We start from the raw sequence: 17,850 nt of genomic DNA on the forward strand, positions 1-17,850 counted from the left end.
CAAGCGGGTGAGCAAGAAACAAAGGGTATTTCATCGCCCTTGGATTCAGCAGAAAGTGACCCAGTAAATGTAATGGCCGAGCCTACAAGCAGATCATTTATGTTACTACCTGCACCTGGCCTGCGTAAGTGGCTTTATTGCTCGCGGGAAGGAAATGTTTTTCGTGCGGGAAGGCGGATCTCGTTCCCATTCTCCTCGCGACTGCGCCTTGTGCTGACAAGGCCACACTTCTAACACTCTGCCCGGCAAGCTGCCGAGAGACCTTGTTCACATGCGCAGGCCACAAGTTTGTTTTGGAATATTGCATTTTCTTGTGCGTGTGTGTTTTTTCTCATAGGTATATATTTTCAAATTCAAATTCATTTTGTTTCAGGAAAACGAAAGCACCACTGGACTGTCTCAGGCTCTGAGAAACCTATCAATTGTGACATCAGATGACAGCCCATACACAACAGAAAGTACTGGTACTAGCAGCGCCAGTGATTCCTCCAGCAACTATGAAAACCAGACCCTTTGTCGCTTGAAGTTAAACGAGTTTCGTAGCGTCAGCGGCAAAGGAACTATAAATTAACCCAAAAAGCGCTGGGATCAGTTAAGCCTACGCACCAAGAATGTTCGCATCTCGAAAGCAAAAGATGCTGTCGTGGCGTCATTGGAGGTCATCTCTCCTGGAAACCCTGCGTCGTTGTGGCAAGCACTGAAGAGTTCACAGTCAGTGGAAGCATCCCTGTGCACAACACCCCAAACTTCAGCCGATCAGAAGTATCTGGAAGTCTTAGCAGAGACATATCAGAACGCCAATAGTTGGGACACGCCGACAGATATTGTCAGTAATAGCTGATCTGATTCCATATTCAGTAATCCAGCAGTTCATACCAGGCGATACTGAGTATCGAATCAAAACTGCACGACAGCACACAATCCACCACGGGCGCGGTGTTCCTTTACCTGCCTCTAAAAGCCCAAGAATGCGTGTGGACGAATCACAGTTAGATCACTTCCTGTGTTTCATAACTAGTGCACACGTTGCACAAGATTTACCATTTGGCCAACGCTACTTGTACTTAACAAACGGCAAGATCCTCGAAACTCCGAATACCATTAGATATATGATTCCTCAGCGAATAACTGACCAGTATAGTCAGTTTTGCTTGGAGACCAACTTCACACCTTTCAGCACCTCGACAATGTTGCGTATATTGTCATCATGTACCGCCACAGTGAGAAAGTCACTTCATGGACTGGACTACTTTGCGGCTGAGGGAGCGAAAGCTTTTGACGATCTGGTGGCAATTGTTGAAAAACTGGGTGAGAGACAGTGGGTCCTTAGATGCCAGCAGGCACTGAAGGAGGGAAAACAGTACTTCAAAACAGACTACAAAGTAAGTATCGCCATGCATGCTTCATTTTTCTTTGTAAGTCATTCAAGTAGGGAAATGAGTTTACTTATTTATTGGAGACAGGGTACTCACTCGGAACGAGATACTTCTTATAAGGTGTTACCTTGCCTCCGAAACGCGCGAACTATACATCCGTGAACGTATGGAATCAGCTCTAAATAGATTTAGATTTACTCCAAGCGACCAAAATAAATCAGTTACAACTCTAAACTGAAATGGGGACAGCGGGCAGTACTGGAAGATGGGTCTATTATTATAAAGTAAATCAATCATAATACCGGACATTATGTCTCTAAATAAGTCAAAACGAGATCAACACAGACGTTCTCGAGGCTCTTTTAGAAGCTTTTACCCCTTCAAGACATTTCAAACAAAATGGCTAATATTTTGACTCTAGTTCATAGTAAAGCAGCTAAAAATCCTCAATCTTTGGATGGCAAATTCTAATATAGCTCATAGCTTATGGCGGAGCACTCCTTCGCTCTTCATGAAGGGAAACTCAAAAAAGGGGAAACGCGTGTAAAGTATTCTGTTGTTCCGTTTTCATGGTGTGTATATACACTGTACAACATATCATTTTTTATACTGATCTTCTGTCACATTTTTCTTAAATGGTTAAGGTCCATATTACAGCAGCCTCACACGTTCCAGATGATTGCAGCACGCACGCTCTAAGTGACCCTAAAGAGGACTGTCTCCGTGTGGCGTGTGACCATTCCCATGACAAGTGCTGTCCTTCTTGTGACCAGCTGAAATCCATAATGATGGAAATTGAGTCTTCATTAAGATCCTCCGAGTTGAGAGACGAAGACCGGGATGACTTGATGTACACACTTCAACAAGCCTATCAGGCAATTGAATCATGGAAAGCTCATCAGTTGAGATCAATTCAGCAGGACAAGGCAAGAATGAGTCTTCTAGAAAACCTGGAAACGTCTTCAGTTCTCATCACACAGGACTGGGCCATGAAGTTCCTGCCACAAAAGTACAGGGAAACGCAAGCTGATTGGTTTGGCAAAAGAGAGATTTCTTGGCACATTAGTGTTGTTGCCCGCAAGATTGCCGACAAGCTGCAGCACCAAGCGTTTGTTCACATAGTCGAGAACTGCAGTCAAGACAGCAACGTGGTGGTCAGCACATACGACACACACTCCAACAACTCAAGAAAAAACATCCGGAGATTAAGACTGCCTTTCTCCGACAAGACAACGCCGGATGTTACCACAGCTTCACCATGTTAGCTGCTTGCCGACTTATGAAAGAAGCGACTGATATAAAAGTTTAGAGAGTGGACTTCAGCGACCCCCAAGGCGGTAAGGGTCCATGCCACAGAAGAGCAGCAACGATCAAAGCACACGTTCTTCGCTATATCAATGAAGGCCATGATGTAATCTCTGCGGATGATCTGAAACGAGCTATTCTATCTCATGGTGGTGTCAGAGGTGTCCGAGTTACCTTGATTGATTCCACAAAGCAGCATCCAATCTCGTTGCAGGGGAAACTGGAAGGAGTGAGCAACTTAAATAATTTCCATTATGGAGAGGAATGTCTGACTGTATGGAAGGCATTTGATGTGGGAGAAGGAAAGACCATACCATGGTCTCAGTTGCAAGGTAAAAAATATATATATTTCTTGCTTACTTTTACCAAATTTTTATTTTCTCGCGCACTTTTTTTTCGCGTCACGCTCGAAGGACTAAGTAAGGGCTGCTCGTAATATATCAGGGTTACCGCTAATGTAATTACTTGAAGAATCTTAGGTTCGGTTTATACCCTTATTACTGAAGGCGCTTTTATTTCAAATGCCATTGCCACAAAATGCAACAAAATCTCGTGTCTTGTCTTGTTTAGGTATTTTTTATGCTCTCTTTTCATTAGTCCAAGTGGGTTCAGTGAAGGATTCAGTATTCCCCGAGAGTTCCTTTTCTCCTGGAGACTTCCAAAACGTCTCTTTGTTTGATAACACGCGGTTTCCTGTTGAAGACAATCCAGAAAACACCGTTCAAGGAGAGCAAAACATTGCATCTGCTGACAACGAACACGCTGGTCTTTTTTCCTGTCCAGTTGAAGGATGCGTGAGTACTTTTCAGCGCCATTGTAACCTGGAGCGGCATATGCATTATGGCAAGTGCAAATTTGTAGAGGAAAGACACTCCCTCCTCGACAAGGCAAAGATTCTTTACGCTGAAAAACAACAGGAAGGATAAAGCGCACGGCCATTTATTGCCGGTTCTGAGCTTTCGGAGCAAAGTGTTCAGGCGTTACCGCAGGGCTGGGCATTGCGATCTACGAAGAAGGCTGCCCGTTTCAGTGCTAAGCAGAAGGCCTACCTAGACGAGAAATTTAAAATAGGAGAACAGACAGGATTCAAAGCAGACCCCGCACAGGTGGCTCAAGATATGAGACATGTAAAACATGAAGACGGGAGCCGCAGATTCACTGTAGACGAATTCCTAGCGCCACAGCAAATAAAATCTTATTTTTCAAGAATGGCGGCAAAATTCAGGCAAGGAAGTCACGATGTTGCAGACGAGTGGGACGGTCAAGCTGTTGCAGAGCAAGAGGCGTACTCCTCCGCCCGTGCGCACATTCTTGAAGAGTGTCGGCCGACCCACCCGATCACTTACGATACATACAATCCCTGTGAGCTGTATGCAAGAAATAAGCTAACCAAGCTCAGTGTCCCTATTTTGCGCATAATATGCAGCCACTTTGAAATGGAAATTGACAATCTTCCACCAAGGCTAAAAACGCTCTATGTTCAATTAATTGAAGAGCTTGTGAGATCGTGCTCGTGTGCATAACTGCCTTAAATTTTTGTGTACATTCAGATGTTACATACATCAATTAGGGTAACCAGACCATTACCCATGCCTCCGTCATTTAGTTTTAGTTTTTCACACTAGTTTGGCCACAAAACAACTTCGAGCTAATAGCCTATAGCCACCAAATCTGTCAGGATGTTCATGATTAACAGGCCCAGCGCAGTGGAGTAGGTGTAGACGTATCTTGTGAAATAATTATTAAACAAAAATAGAAAAAAACTATTCCAGTATTGAGGTTCGCAACAAAATTGTACTAAAAATAAAGGAAGTGTGACGACCACTTTTTTTAATTACAGTCGAACCCCTATTAAGCGGCCACGTATTAAACGGCCACCCCTTTTAGGCGGCCGGTAATCGAAGTCCCAAAATCCATTTCCCCAAGGGTGGCCGTTTGATAGGGACAATAGGGTTTGAACTGCAGAACACGTACAAGGTATGTGGGCGTTCAGTAGTCTGTCACGCAATTCTCACCGTTTGCAGCGGTTGGCAGTTAACGGCAACAACTTGTGAAGCCAGTACACATGCAGTCCATGCTTGGCGCTGATAGATTGTATGTACAGATTAACTACAATACTCAAATTGAAGTATAAATACGGCAAAGTATCGATTTTACGGTTTATTACAATTTACAAATTCTATCCGTCCTCTGCCGTTCGAAACATGAGGATTTTGTATTTTGATTCGAAAAATAATCGCTAAAAGTTTAAATATCAGGCAACCTGAGCAGTAGACAGGACAAATATTAATAGAAAGTAGCTTTTTATTCGGAATAGTAACGATTTTATGCCAAAAAACTGGACTATTGTCTTTTCCACGAGTGCATTGTTGATTTTTCACCCCTAATTGCGTGACAAGGAATGGCGTGTTTTGTCCTTTGTGCCACTTTTGTCTGGCGCCCTAAAATTTCGCATTTTTAGTAGCCCAAAAATTTTATTGCAGTTATTTGAAGAAACCCTGTTCTTTCGCTGGATTAACTTGATGTAACTCCATGCCATGTACCAAGGTGCTATTTTACCCTGTCAATTTTGCCTTTTTTTTGTCCGCCAAAATGAGTGAAATATTGAAGAAAAGCAAAAATCGCCCAAAATTCAGTTTGCAATGGAATCGGACAAATAATATTTCAGACTGTTCGTAAACATGTGTTCTTTTCATTAAGATATTCAATGACCAGATTTATCGTTTTGTTTATTTTTAAGTGAAGCTCAAATAATGCGTTGTTTGGAGCTCGTGAAACTGATGTGGGAGCCGCCAAACCGATTTTGTCGCCGTTCGCGTAAAATAAAAATCTAATCGAACTTACAGTATTTTTTCTAGAAATAGTTCATCCAGACCTATATCCTGGCAAAGTTTGGGGATTTTCAATTTTTTCATTTTGCATACCTCTAGGCGAAATTTTGGGACGATTGCTCTTAAGCAAGCTTTGGACGTAAATTTGTCATCAAATGGGGATCTTGGTGTGACTGATGTCCAAGTACACAAAATTTCTTCAAAAAGACCTAAATGGAACCTACAAGGTTAAGCTCACAGTTGGAAATGGAACTATTGGTTGCTCCGATGGTCCTGCTGCCAAAGCACAACTTTCAGAGCCCACAGGACTGTGCTTTGACTTTGGCAGTGCCATTTTCCTTGCTTTGGTGGAAGCCAAAATGGCTGCATTAAGATTTGCACTGCTGTGAACTTTGCATGTAACTTTATGGCCAAGGTAAGAGAAATTTACCACGTGATTGGATTTCTCCCCAAAAAGGAAGAAAACCATTTGGCTCAGCTTGGAAAGAATCCCACATCCCCATTTGTGGAAGGCACCAACAAGCTCATAGATTCATTAGCTTACTTAGAGAGCTTGGTAGCCCAGCGGAGAGAGCATCTCAAAATGGCAACAGCTGGCCCTGAGGGGACTGTGTACCATGCCTCAGTTCAAGGCTTTGCAGAGACTGTAAAGGGTTTAGAAGCTCATATCCAATCACTTGAGTTGTTAGAAGAGAATCATGTTTTAAATTATTTAAACCTCTATGCCTTTGTGAATGAATCCCCTAAGGAGCATGGGTTTGCAAAACACAAACCAAAAGGCCAGAACAGACATCCTACTGTTCAACAGTATGTGCACAGCAAAGGTCACCATGAAGTGGAACTTGTCAGTGCCCACATGCCTATCACACTAACACATTCAGTGCTTACCAGCCCAGCCACAATTCCAGATTGTCTTCTGTGAAAACTGTTACACAGTACCAGCAATGGAGCAAACAGTTTTGTCCTCAACAGCAGCTGGTGACCAATGAGCAAACAGAAGAGGACCCAAAGGTGGCAAGAATGCTTAATGTCTTGACGAAAGCCAGACCATCCCAGAACATCAGGGACTTGTGTAGGTACAAATGTGGGTATGGCCCTTGTGTGACCACTCAAAAAGATATGCTCTTGCAAGGAGGTTTAGATGGGTGTCAACTTTGCTTCCCGGCATTTGATGAACTGGTGAGAGCACTTGAAATTAGGAGAGGAGAAAACACCACAGAGATTGGCCGTGTCCCATCCACTGATTATTTATTTGTTCCTGGGGATATTGTAGCAGTGAACCCAGGGACAGATAATGAAATCCCCAGTGCTGATAAATGGTGGCTTCTCCAGGTCAACAAGCCACATGCATTGAATAGAGATTTTGGATATTTGAATAGAGATTTTGGATTTTGGCTCAATGAACACACATATGATGAGTCTACCTCTGCAAATCATTTAATTCTTCTACCAGATTCAGTGAAGGTCTACTTTGGTAGCATTATCAAGGACAACAAATTCCAGTTGTTGTGCCAGTGAAGGAACTGAATTCAGATTGGCAAAATGGACATGTAGTGTACACATTAACAAATGAGTATTGCAACAAACTGGATGATGTCTGATGCTCTTAGGCAAGAGTTGAATTTAGTGGAGTCATGTGTTGAGGAAAGAGGTGTGGATTCAGACAGTAATGATGATGGTGATCAACAAACAGACGTCCACAAGGTGGAACTCACAGCTATGCAACATAGAAGGAGAGTGATGAGAAATGTAGATGGTCAGGTCCTGACTTCTAACAGGGAACTTTCACATCTGCATCCAGTGAGGCAAAGCCAATGTCATCTACAGCATTTAGCTCACACTGAGGGGGGATTGGAAGCAGAACGAAATCGTGTGGAATTTGATGACCATGCAGAAGGAGATACAGAATAAATGTAAATAATTGACATTAATTATTGTTATCTTATCATGACTTCAAATTCAATAAGTAAGAGAGAGAACTGTACAACTCAAGTCAAAAATGTGATGTTGTCTGCTTTGAAGATTAGTGAGGATTTAGTCAATTCAATGCAATTCTGTAGCGTGCACCGTCTAAACAAAGTAGTGGAAGGCCCAGACCGGTCATTGCGCATTTCACTTATCGAGAAGATTGAGACCTGGTTTGGCAACAAAGATAAAACCTAAAAGGCAGTTGTTCTAGCCTTGCCGAGGACCTGCCTCTGGCTGTACAAAAAATCAGAAAAATGATATTAGTACCAGCAATGAGGGAAGCATGAAAGATAGCAGGTATGAGAGCTAGATCACTCGAGACCGTCTTATTGTAAACAGAAGGCACATTACACCTTTCATCAAATTCCAAAAAAATGGAGTGGAAACAACAAAAGCTGAATCACAAAATTATATCAGACTTGTCTTAATGTTATTGTTTTTTCCTTCCTCCTCCTTTTTTTTCTACAAATCAAGGGCTTATCAAATTTTGATATAAATGTTTACTTTTATTCGGAGTGCCAAAAAAAAATATGCTTGTTTAAGGTCTTTAGTGTTTGCGCCAATTACTGTTATGTAATATAAGAGTTTGATTGACATAATCTGATGATCTAGAAGCACATGATTGCTGTGTATAAGGTTGGGAGAATTTTATAATAAAATTAACTGCAATGTCAATGAAGTGTGTTTTACTGCTTATTCCATGGTGTGTAACACTAAATTTGGCAACGAGGATGCTCGGACTTCATGCCACACTGTGATCACAAGGATCAGGGTGACGAGATGGCAACTGCATTAGAATTACCTGCCGTCCAACCTTTCTCAGCTACAAGTGACCAAACGATGCTCGGGCAGCGCTGATTGAAATGGGTAAAAGGTTTGCAATACTTTCTTAATGCGTCGAATATTACCGACAAGAAGCAAAAGCGTGCTGTGCTCTTACATTTGGCAGGTGTCAAAGTTCAGACGGTTTTTGAAACTCTCAGTGGTACTTGAGAGGACTATGATACGGCACTGGCCAAACTGACTGCATATTTTGAGCCAAAGAAAAACATTCCATTTGAGTGACATGCATTTTGTCAGGTAACACAAGGGCCAACCGAAGGTATGGAGGCCTATGTTACTCGTTTACCAGGCCTTGTGAAAACCTGTGAGTTCGACAACGTGGATGAGATGATTCGAGATCAAGTCATTGATAAATGCGCCTCACACAATCTTTGCCATCAATTGTTATGCAAAACCGACTTGAAACTGGACGGACTCTTAGACATTGCTCGATCGATAAAAGTGTCTAATCTGTACGCAACTACAATGGAAGCAAATTCTGAACAGCCAGGGCAGCAACTCAACCAGATTTCTACTAAGTCTTGGGGCCCAGATCATCAAACAAGAAACAACAATAGAAAGAATTTGAAGAATCCAAGCGGCAGGGGCAAAGGCACAAAACAGGTTGTATGTTTCTGTTGGAGTTGTGCGGGACATTGCGCAAAGGATCCTTCGTGTCCTGCGAATGGCAAGACATGCAGTGCTTGTGGCAAGCAAGGACATTTTGCAAAAGCGCTCAAAAAGCTGCAAGAGAAACAATTCTGCGGAGTGCTACGCCACAAAGGAATGGACTTTGGTATGTGACAACCGAACCCGAGATCTCTGATGACGAGTATCTGTTTGCAATCGGAGAAAACAAAGAGGCTACAACTGTCCCAGTAACTGTTGACAATACATCGATTCCGGTTATTATTGATTTGGGTGCGAGTGTAAATGTGTTGGACAGTGCTACGCTCACCAGATTGATGGATAATGGATTTGTGCTCAGGAATTCGTCTGTCAGAATTTATCCTTATGGACCGGAAACGCCACTCCCTGTCAACGGAACGTTTAGTGCAAATGTTTCAATGCCTCAACTTCAGACACGTGCTGACTTTGTGATTGTGGAGAATTTCAACATGGGATCTCTTCTGGGCAAGAAAACAGCAACAGAGCTTGGTTTGCTACGAGTTGGACCTGAACTCCCGAGCACTATTAACCAGATAACAGTGGGCTCTACCCAACCGATTGTAGACAAACATGATGCAGTATTTTGCAGTGTCAGCAAACTGAGAGATTATCAGTTAAAGATCCATGTTGACCCAGAGATCACCCCGGTTACGCAACCACAGCGTCGGGTGCCATTTCATGTTCACAAAGATGTGGACAAAAAGCTAAAGGAGTTACAAGATCTCGATATTATTGAAGATGTCGAGGGCCCAACGCCATGGGTTTCACCTTTAGCGGCCATTCCAAAGTCCAATGGCGATGTGCGAGTTTGTGTGGATATACGTCGTGCAAACAAAGCTGTCATTAGAGAATGTCATCTGATACCAACCCTTGAAGAAACATTGGCTCCCCTCGATGGAGCTGCTGTGTTCTTAAAACTCGATTTACGATGGGGATACCACCAAGTTGAACTGCACCTCGAATCGAGAGTGCTTATGACGTTTTCAACGCACAATGGACTTAAGGGCTACAAACGCTTAATCTTTGGCCTGTCGTCTGCACCGGAAATGTACCAGTATGTGATCCAGTAAACCTTTTAAGGAATCCCCGTAGCACGGAACATTTCCGATGACATCATTGTGTATGGCTCTGATTAGAAGAGTCACGACAAGAGTTTGGATCTGACACTCTCACGCCTTAAGAGTAAGGGACTTACACTTAACTGGGAAAAGTCTATTTTCAGCGTACCAGAATTGGTCTTCTTTGGATTCCAGATTTCTGCCAATGGCTTAGCACCAGATGTAAACAAAGTGGAGGCAGTGAAGAATGCAAGACCACCACAAAATGCAGCAGAGGTGCAAAGTTTTCTTGGGCTGGTCAATTACTGTGCGCACTTCATTCCGAATTTTGAAACCCTTGCAGAGCAGAGGGTAATCACACCCAGAGTGGCACACCCACAGAGTGGGTGTGCAGCAAGATCCAGAAGGATGCCTTTGATCAGCTTCAAGATGCTCTCAGCAGTGACTGTGTTGTTGCACATTATGATCAAGCAGCAGCCACAGAGCTGAAAGTGGATGCTAGCCCAGTGGGGCTAGGTGCAATTTTACTCCAATGCAGCAATGGCACTGTTCGTCCTGTAGCCTATGCTAGTCCCACACTGACGGATGTTGAGCGAAGGTATTTGCAGACTGAGAAGGAAGCTCTAGCAGTTGTGTGGGCATGTGAGTGGTTTCACATCTACTTGTACGGCAAACCGTTCACTCTGTACACTGATCACAAGCCCCTGGAGATTATTTATAGCCCCAAGTCCAAGCCTCCACCTCGGATTGAATGATGGGCACTTCGCTTGCAGCCATACCGGTTCAACATCATTCACATGGCGGGAAAGACAAACCCAGCTGATGTAATCTCACGATTGCCACTGGACAACCAGCTGTTTCGTGAATGGAACACTGCCGAGGAATACATTAATTGCATCACAATACATGCGGTTCCAAAAGCACTCACCCTTGAAGAAATTGCCAGTGCAACTCAGGGAGATTCGATCCCGCAACAAGTGAAATGCTGTTTGAATGGTGCTAAGTGGCCAGACACGCCAGAACTCAAACCCTATACGCGGGTTAAAGATGAACTGTGTGCGAGCTATGGAGTCATTCTGCAAGGTTCTTGGAATGTCATGCCGAGTGCTCTTTGGCAGGCAACCCTTTCTAATGCACACGAGGGGCACCAAGGGATCGTGCGGACCAAACAAATGGTCAGAGAAAAAGTATGGTGGCCAGGTATTGTGAACCAAGTGGAAACAATGGTCAAGGCTTGCCTATCCTGCCAGTCTGTTGCAGACAAGCCTACAGCAAAGCCACTTCGACCAACAGAGATACCTGCCAAACCATGGCAAGAGGTGCACATAGACCTCTGTGGACCCTTTCCTTCTGGAGAAAGCTTGCTAGTCTGTGAAGATGCAGTACACACTGGCCCGAAGTAGTGATTCTCCTTTCCACTACATCTGCGGCCATAATTGGACATCTTTGAAAAATCTTTGCTCATTCTCGACCCCAGAGCTCTTCTCTTTTGTGCATGACGGACAGCGAGAAGAGCTCTGGGAAACTGGGCCAGAAAGTCTGCTCTGATTGGTTTATGATTGAAACAATAAAAACGTTTCTGATTGGTCAATTTATTACATGCTACCTGTAATGAATTTACGGGAAAACTTACAGCACTGCAGGGAACAGTGAAGGAAATGGACGAAACACCGAAAAAACTGTGCAATCGGAAGGTCAAAATTTGCCGTTGCTGCAATTCTTATTTGTCCAATGTAAATGATAACATAGATTTGTTTGGAAAAACGGCTCAAAGGGAAAATGTGATCAAGAAACTAAAAGAAGTGGGAAAGATCCAGGTGCAAGAGAGTGATGAAGATTGCCTAACAACAAAAATCTGCAGGAAATGTTTCCAAAAGGTCACAGGACTTGTGAAAGCTATCAATGACTTCCGAAACATTTGCTCGCAATCAAAAGAAATCCATTTGGTGGATTTAGATAACGCTCGGCTTAAACGTGGCAGAAAGCCTTCAACACCAACACAAGAATTGCTTGGAAAACAAAGGCCTACAGTTCCCACTGAGTTTACGACATGGCACTTTGACACCACCGCCTTGACTCCGGCCGATCAAGCAGCTCATGAAGAGTGCATCTCTGAGTTGAGAGTTCAGATTTCTTCACTTTTCTCTGGCAAGCAAGTTCCTACAAACACGCGCGATATCCTTCCCTTACCTGTGGCAAGCGTGAGAAGTGCCTTGAGTCCAGACAAAGAATTAAACAACAGGCCTCGGAGATATTAACGGATGCTGGTCTTCGAAACTCACAGGTTCGCTTTATAATATTATTTTTAAGATTTAAAATAAATTAAACAGAGCTCGTGAAAAAAAGTTCCAGGAAAGAAGAACTTGTTGTGCGTTTTTTGAAAAAATTGTTACGCCGGTATTTCCATCCAAGTCTGAATAAACTACCCCTGTTGATATTATATGCAAGTTTAATTAAGAAAAGAAACATAATGGACAAAATTGTTTTCATTAATGACCTTCCAGCTCATCAAGTCATGCAAAGACGCCATACCAGAGGACATTGCCAAAGAAGTTCTCAGTGTTGATAGCATCAAGGGGGCCGTCAAGTTACAGCTACTTAAAGAAACCAATGACCAATGCCAATCACTGTGTAAGGACTCGTGGGGAGCCGTCGGTTCTTAAAGACACATCAGTGGAAGCTTTGGAAAGTGTTGGGTGGTGCAATGTTATGAAAGAAATGAAGAACAGGCCACCAGATATACTAGACTTCATTGCAACAGTGGCTGCTCCCAGACTAAAGAAAAATGTGGATGCTTGAGTCCCTCCAGTGTGCATGGTTTATGCAATGATGGTGAACCAGAGGTGGCAAGAGCTTAGCTTGGTCCAAAAAATTGCGACAATTATTCTTGGAGTTGGGCGCAGCAGCAAAAAGGTAAATTTAACCATGGGCAGATCCAAAATATTCAAACAGAAGGGGCCAAAGGAATTGTGGCAGAGTGCAAGTAAAACCCTCCCCTAAACACAATGAAAAATTCTTCTCTAAAGATGGTTGGATTTTTTTCAAAAATACAAGAAAAAAGGGGGACAAAGGTGATGTTTATCAATATATTTGATCATTTAGTGGTAAACTGTATTGTGCTGTACTTTTTCCAAGAAGTACATTACCTCTCATCAAAATGTAATTATAACCATTCCCTATCCACAAGTAAAACCCAATGAGACTACATAGAAGTGTCTGCTTGGGGGTGTCCAGCTTTTGGTCAGAGAAGTTTAAAATCTAGAGTGTCTAAGACAGAGATGCCTCAGCTTCTGTTAGGGATAAAGTTTTATAAGAAAACTGTGTCAAGACTTACTGGTACTTACAGACATTTTCATTCAGCAATCATCTCAAAAGTTTTTATAGGTGCTGATGTATAGCTTTTAATTAATTTGTTTCACATTTATGTTTATTATTATTATTATTATTATTATTATTATTATTTCTTGCGATATGTACCATGCAGACCTTTGAAAGAATGAGGAGTCTTGGTATCTGCCAGTCAAGGGCAAATTACTTGAAAACTATGGATGCCATTGGTAAGCATTCATTTACAACAGTTTTTCTTAAATCATAAATTATTTTAAAGGGCATAAAATATATGTATTATTGCTATTTTCCTTCTTGTAAGTTAAGTACTTTTTCTTCCTTTCTTTGCAGGTGATGGGCTTGTACAAAAGGTTTGTGACATAACAAAGGAAGACAGTTCTCTGGAATTAAGAGCTACATTTGACAATTTTGATTTCAAAATTTTAGCAAATGTCATCCTGAAAAATCATAGGAACTATGATTTTCATTGGGTAACGCATTATTTAACACTTGATTGAATCTCAGGTGCTGGGCTTGATGATACAAAGCCGATGGTGAATGACATTAGCACTTTCAGCAATTCCAATTACTTGCTTTGTAAGGGTGAGCTTCAGCTTTTCAGAAAAGAGTTCATTGTCCTTGTTAGCAGAATACTGGTAGAATTATTTCCATCTCAGTTCCTTGGAATCTTTTATCCCTAAGCATATTAAGCATCGCTTCTCTGCAGAAGTGGCAAAGAAATCTATTGTCATCAACCTACCAATTGTTCCATACAATCAGTCAAAGCATTCTGATGCTGTGCAGTATCTTGAAGTGCCGCAGGAGCTACTCACTGAGGTGTATGCCCCTGATGAGGGAAGTATCACAGAAGAAGCTTCACAGTTAGAAAAACTGGAAAGAACAGAAACACTTCTAAAAGGTGTGTGAAAAGAATGTCACAATAAGTTTTATTTATTTTTTTGACAATCAATTACTAACCCGTGGTGTATCAGGGGTGAGTACAGGATTTTAGAGAAGGGGCTGAAGCTGCTGCTGCAGAACCCAGGTTGCAGCAATCACCCATCTACTCAGCAGGTTCAGAATTGAATACTTATGTAATTTATTATTGAGCCATGTTTTTATCTGCATTATTTTGTTAATCATTAGCTAAGGTTAACATTTTTGGTTATCAGTTAATGAAAAAAGAGGCAGTTGTTACATAGTTTTGAAGTAGGCAGCTTTATTGTTGGAGTTGGTGGCTGATTTTGCCATCTTGCTTAAAGAATCAGGTGATTAGCAAGTAGAGTAGCTGGGGGAGATCATGAAGTAGATAGTGATTTTTGCTGGTGGCTGGGTACTTCTGACAAGCCTAAGAAGGAACAATAATTTTCTGTTGGCTCGGATCTGAAAGAGACAGCCACTAGCTACTAATTACTTAAGGGGCTTGTCAGGAACAGACAAGAGAGATGGGGAGAGAAAGGGACAGCTACATGTAAGGGTAAGTTAAATAAATTAAACACCCGCAAAACACTTTGAAATTATGCAATATAATCACTTGGACCATGTCAAAACTTTTTGTGGACATTAAAATAGTTTTTACCCAATCTGTTACTTGTAATAATTAATCAGGGACATCACCAAGTGAAAGACAATTTTTTTAATAGCTCGACTCATAATTTTGAAAATGAGTTAATAAATGTACAAAACAATATGCATATAATAATACATGATAAAACATATTTAAAACCTCACTAATTAAATCAACTACACGTAGGCATTTTTTTTGGCTCATTGTTGTTTCAAAAAGATCAAGAGCAAAGGGAAGTAAACACAGATTCATTGACCAGAGCAAAGAGACCACCCATCCAACCAGGTGCATATTACATAGATTACATTTTATATGAAGTTAAATTTATGCATACCCTAAAATCAAATGGTTTTGGCTCTTTTTGGTTACAGGTCATTGGCTTTTTAATTCACGATATTATTTAAAGATTTCATGGTACAACTGCTACATGTATTTCACTCCAGATAAAACTAATGGTAATACAGATGGCTTAATCGCTGAGAAGTTTCAAAAATTTGTAATATTTAATATATACATGTAGTACTAAGATACACTTTTTGAGCAACAATAAAATGCATCTTGCATTCACTGTTATGCATTTTGCAGGTCACATTGTCGCTCTTCTCCAACAAGTACCTAACCAGGGACCTATAGTACTAGGAGTGGGGAAGGTAATAACTCCTCCACCCAACATTGTGACCAACACTGAGACTGCATTGGTGTATGTAGCTCATGTTGAGGCTGCAAGTCCTGAAAGAAACACACACAGCCTGCATGTTGGACAGTACGTGATTTGGCAGAAAAACCTCTTAGCATTATGTGGTCAGAACAAAGCAAGTCAAGAGGAAAACAAACAACAACCTCAGTCTGAACCATTTACCAAGCCAGAACCTACAATATCAAATGTACCACCACAGGATCCACAGAAGGATGAGAAGGTACTCACGTGATACAACTTGGCACATTACTGATGCAACTGCATGATACAGAAAAGGAGGGGGATGGTGAATGTAATCTAAGAAATGCAAAACTATTAAGAGCAGCTTCGCCTAAATATCAACTAGTCTTGGAAATAGCAAAAAAATCGAATTTCTTCAAACTTGCCCAGAATGAAGCCCTATGGGCACTAGTTACAAACATATTGTTTTAAGTTCGATAAATCAAACATTAATTTTTTTGCGCAATTTTTTCTTTTTGATGCCCCAGATCTGCCAAAATCGATCGAAAATGAGCGGAATATTCAGAGGCTCATAAACTCAAAAGTGAAAATCTTCATAACAAACTGATTGCACATTGTATTTGTACTTCATTTCTTGTATGTTTAGAGCTAAACAGATTGCGATTTGATTAGAACTAAAATATTTGACGATTTTTCCGAATTAACAACCCAAGACACCTAAACAAGAGGTCTACATTTAGCTTATTTTCAAATGCTAAAAAGGCGTTCTGGTACATTGCTTTTCCCAAAACAGCCAGTTTGGTCTAAAAGAGCATAGTTTCTTCTTCAAATTAGTGAAATAAAATTTTTGGGTAAATAAAATCACGAGCGCTGAAATAGTGAACTAAACGCAGCACTTCCTCCTGAAAACGTGACCTTTGACCCAAGCGTAACAAAACCGATTACTGCAAGAAAACTCGGAAAAAAAGCAAATGCTTTGTTATTTTGAAACATTTTCTAGTGATATCAATCCGAAACCATTATTACAAGAAACTATTTCCAGATATGAAATCTTACAGGGTCAAAGAAGGAGCTAAAGGGTGCATTTTGACACAAGAGCTTGTTTGCTGGGAATTTAAGTCAATGACCGTTCATGAATTCCAGTGAAATTTGCGAACTTGAAGTATGTTAGCTGATACTTTATACTGATTTATACAAGAGTCGTCGCGACCTGTGTAGCTCTAAATATACAAGAAAGGAAGTACAAATACAACATGCAATCAGTTTGTTATGAAGATTTTTACTTTTCAGTTTACGAGCCTCTGAATATGCCGCTCATTTTGGATCGATTTTGGCCAAATTGGGGCATCGAAAGGAAAAAATTGCGTAAAAAAAATAAGTTTTGATTTATTGAACTTAAAACAATATTTTTTGTAACTAGTGCCCGTAGGGCTTCATTCTGGGCGAGTTTGAAGAAATTCGATTTTTTCGCTATTTCCAAGTCTAGTTGATATTTAGGCGAAGCTGTTCTTAATGCTTTATTTCAGATCTAGACCTAGAGGAATGAAGTATGCATTTGAAATGATGCAGTTTACAACATGTGTTAAGGCCCTTTACACTCAGAAAGTAGCCCTTAGGATTATACATGGACAGTTTGTTAACTGGAGAGGTGGTGAAGGGAAGAATGTTGCCAATGACCTTAAACAAGAGCACTTTGTTAAAGGCCACAAAACTTTTCTGAAGGGTCTTGTAGCTAACAAGACACTCACAGCAGTAGAGAGGGCTACAAAAGCTTCTTGTGGTTTGAAAGGTGTTTCAGATAATTTTGATAGACAGTGTCAAATTGCTCCTGACTACACCCTTCACACATCTCTGAGTAAGCAAGATGACGAGAGGGAAATGATTGAACTTATACATAGTCGAAGACCATTTGTGTTTACTTCAGGTCGTAAACACAACTCTTTCCCCACCGTCCCAAAAAGTGCCCTCGACCAGTTGGACATTGTAAAACTGGATGCTTGGTTAACTAGACACAAAAGGAAACTGGCAGCCTGTAGATTTGCTGGAGATGACACTGATGGGATAGCAGCAGTGATATTGAGGATGAGAGTGACAATGACTTTGATGAAGAGTCGGATGTGGATGAAATCAGTCCTGATTAGCCACACAAAAAGTGTAAAGTTAGAAATCATAAGCACATCTAAAAAGGACAAAGTTTACTGTCAGTCCAACATAACTTTAGCCATCTTACATTGTTGTAAGAATTTTACAAATTATGTCAGTTTACACA

The 17,850-nt window shown here is 41.3% G+C and overlaps 3 protein-coding genes and 1 pseudogene across 7 annotated transcripts in view; all 4 read left to right on the forward strand.

Moving 5' to 3' along the window:
- Positions 1-968: 968 nt before the first annotated feature.
- Positions 969-4,870, forward strand: LOC145488382 (uncharacterized; annotated as a pseudogene). The gene is made up of 2 exons (XR_014049498.1): positions 969-1,382; positions 2,021-4,870. The product of XR_014049498.1 is annotated as an uncharacterized LOC145488382 (transcript).
- A 1,048-nt stretch (positions 4,871-5,918) lies between these two features.
- LOC145487794 (uncharacterized) lies at positions 5,919-7,030 on the forward strand. Its single transcript, XM_081466597.1, has 2 exons — positions 5,919-6,268; positions 6,349-7,030. The coding sequence occupies exons 1-2, from the start codon at positions 5,919-5,921 to the stop codon at positions 7,028-7,030; spliced, it is 1,032 nt and encodes a 343-aa protein (XP_081322723.1).
- A 5,813-nt stretch (positions 7,031-12,843) lies between these two features.
- LOC145486559 (uncharacterized) lies at positions 12,844-16,458 on the forward strand. Of its 4 annotated transcripts, none has more exons than XR_014049303.1 (4): positions 12,844-12,942; positions 13,514-13,586; positions 13,708-14,275; positions 15,509-16,458. XR_014049303.1 is itself a non-coding variant. In XM_081465248.1 (4 exons), exons 1-4 carry the CDS (start codon positions 12,844-12,846, stop codon positions 13,912-13,914), a joined length of 225 nt encoding a protein of 74 aa, XP_081321374.1. In that variant the 3' UTR covers positions 13,915-16,458. The 4 variants fall into 4 exon arrangements, 3 of the variants coding, with proteins under 3 accessions (XP_081321374.1, XP_081321373.1, XP_081321372.1); XM_081465248.1 differs by having other exon boundaries at positions 13,708-13,727; positions 13,882-16,458; XM_081465247.1 differs by having other exon boundaries at positions 13,708-16,458.
- The window catches only part of LOC145486558 (uncharacterized), a 5,456-nt gene continuing 4,060 nt past the window's right edge, over positions 16,455-17,850 (forward strand). Inside the window, exon 1 of the mRNA XM_081465245.1 lies at positions 16,455-17,850. This exon is cut by the window's right edge and continues 4,060 nt beyond it. The gene's annotated coding sequence lies outside the window, so the exon portion shown is untranslated.

Source organism: Orbicella franksi, chromosome 5, assembly GCF_964199315.1.
Source record: "Orbicella franksi chromosome 5, jaOrbFran1.1, whole genome shotgun sequence".
Lineage (NCBI taxonomy): Eukaryota > Metazoa > Cnidaria > Anthozoa > Scleractinia > Merulinidae > Orbicella > Orbicella franksi.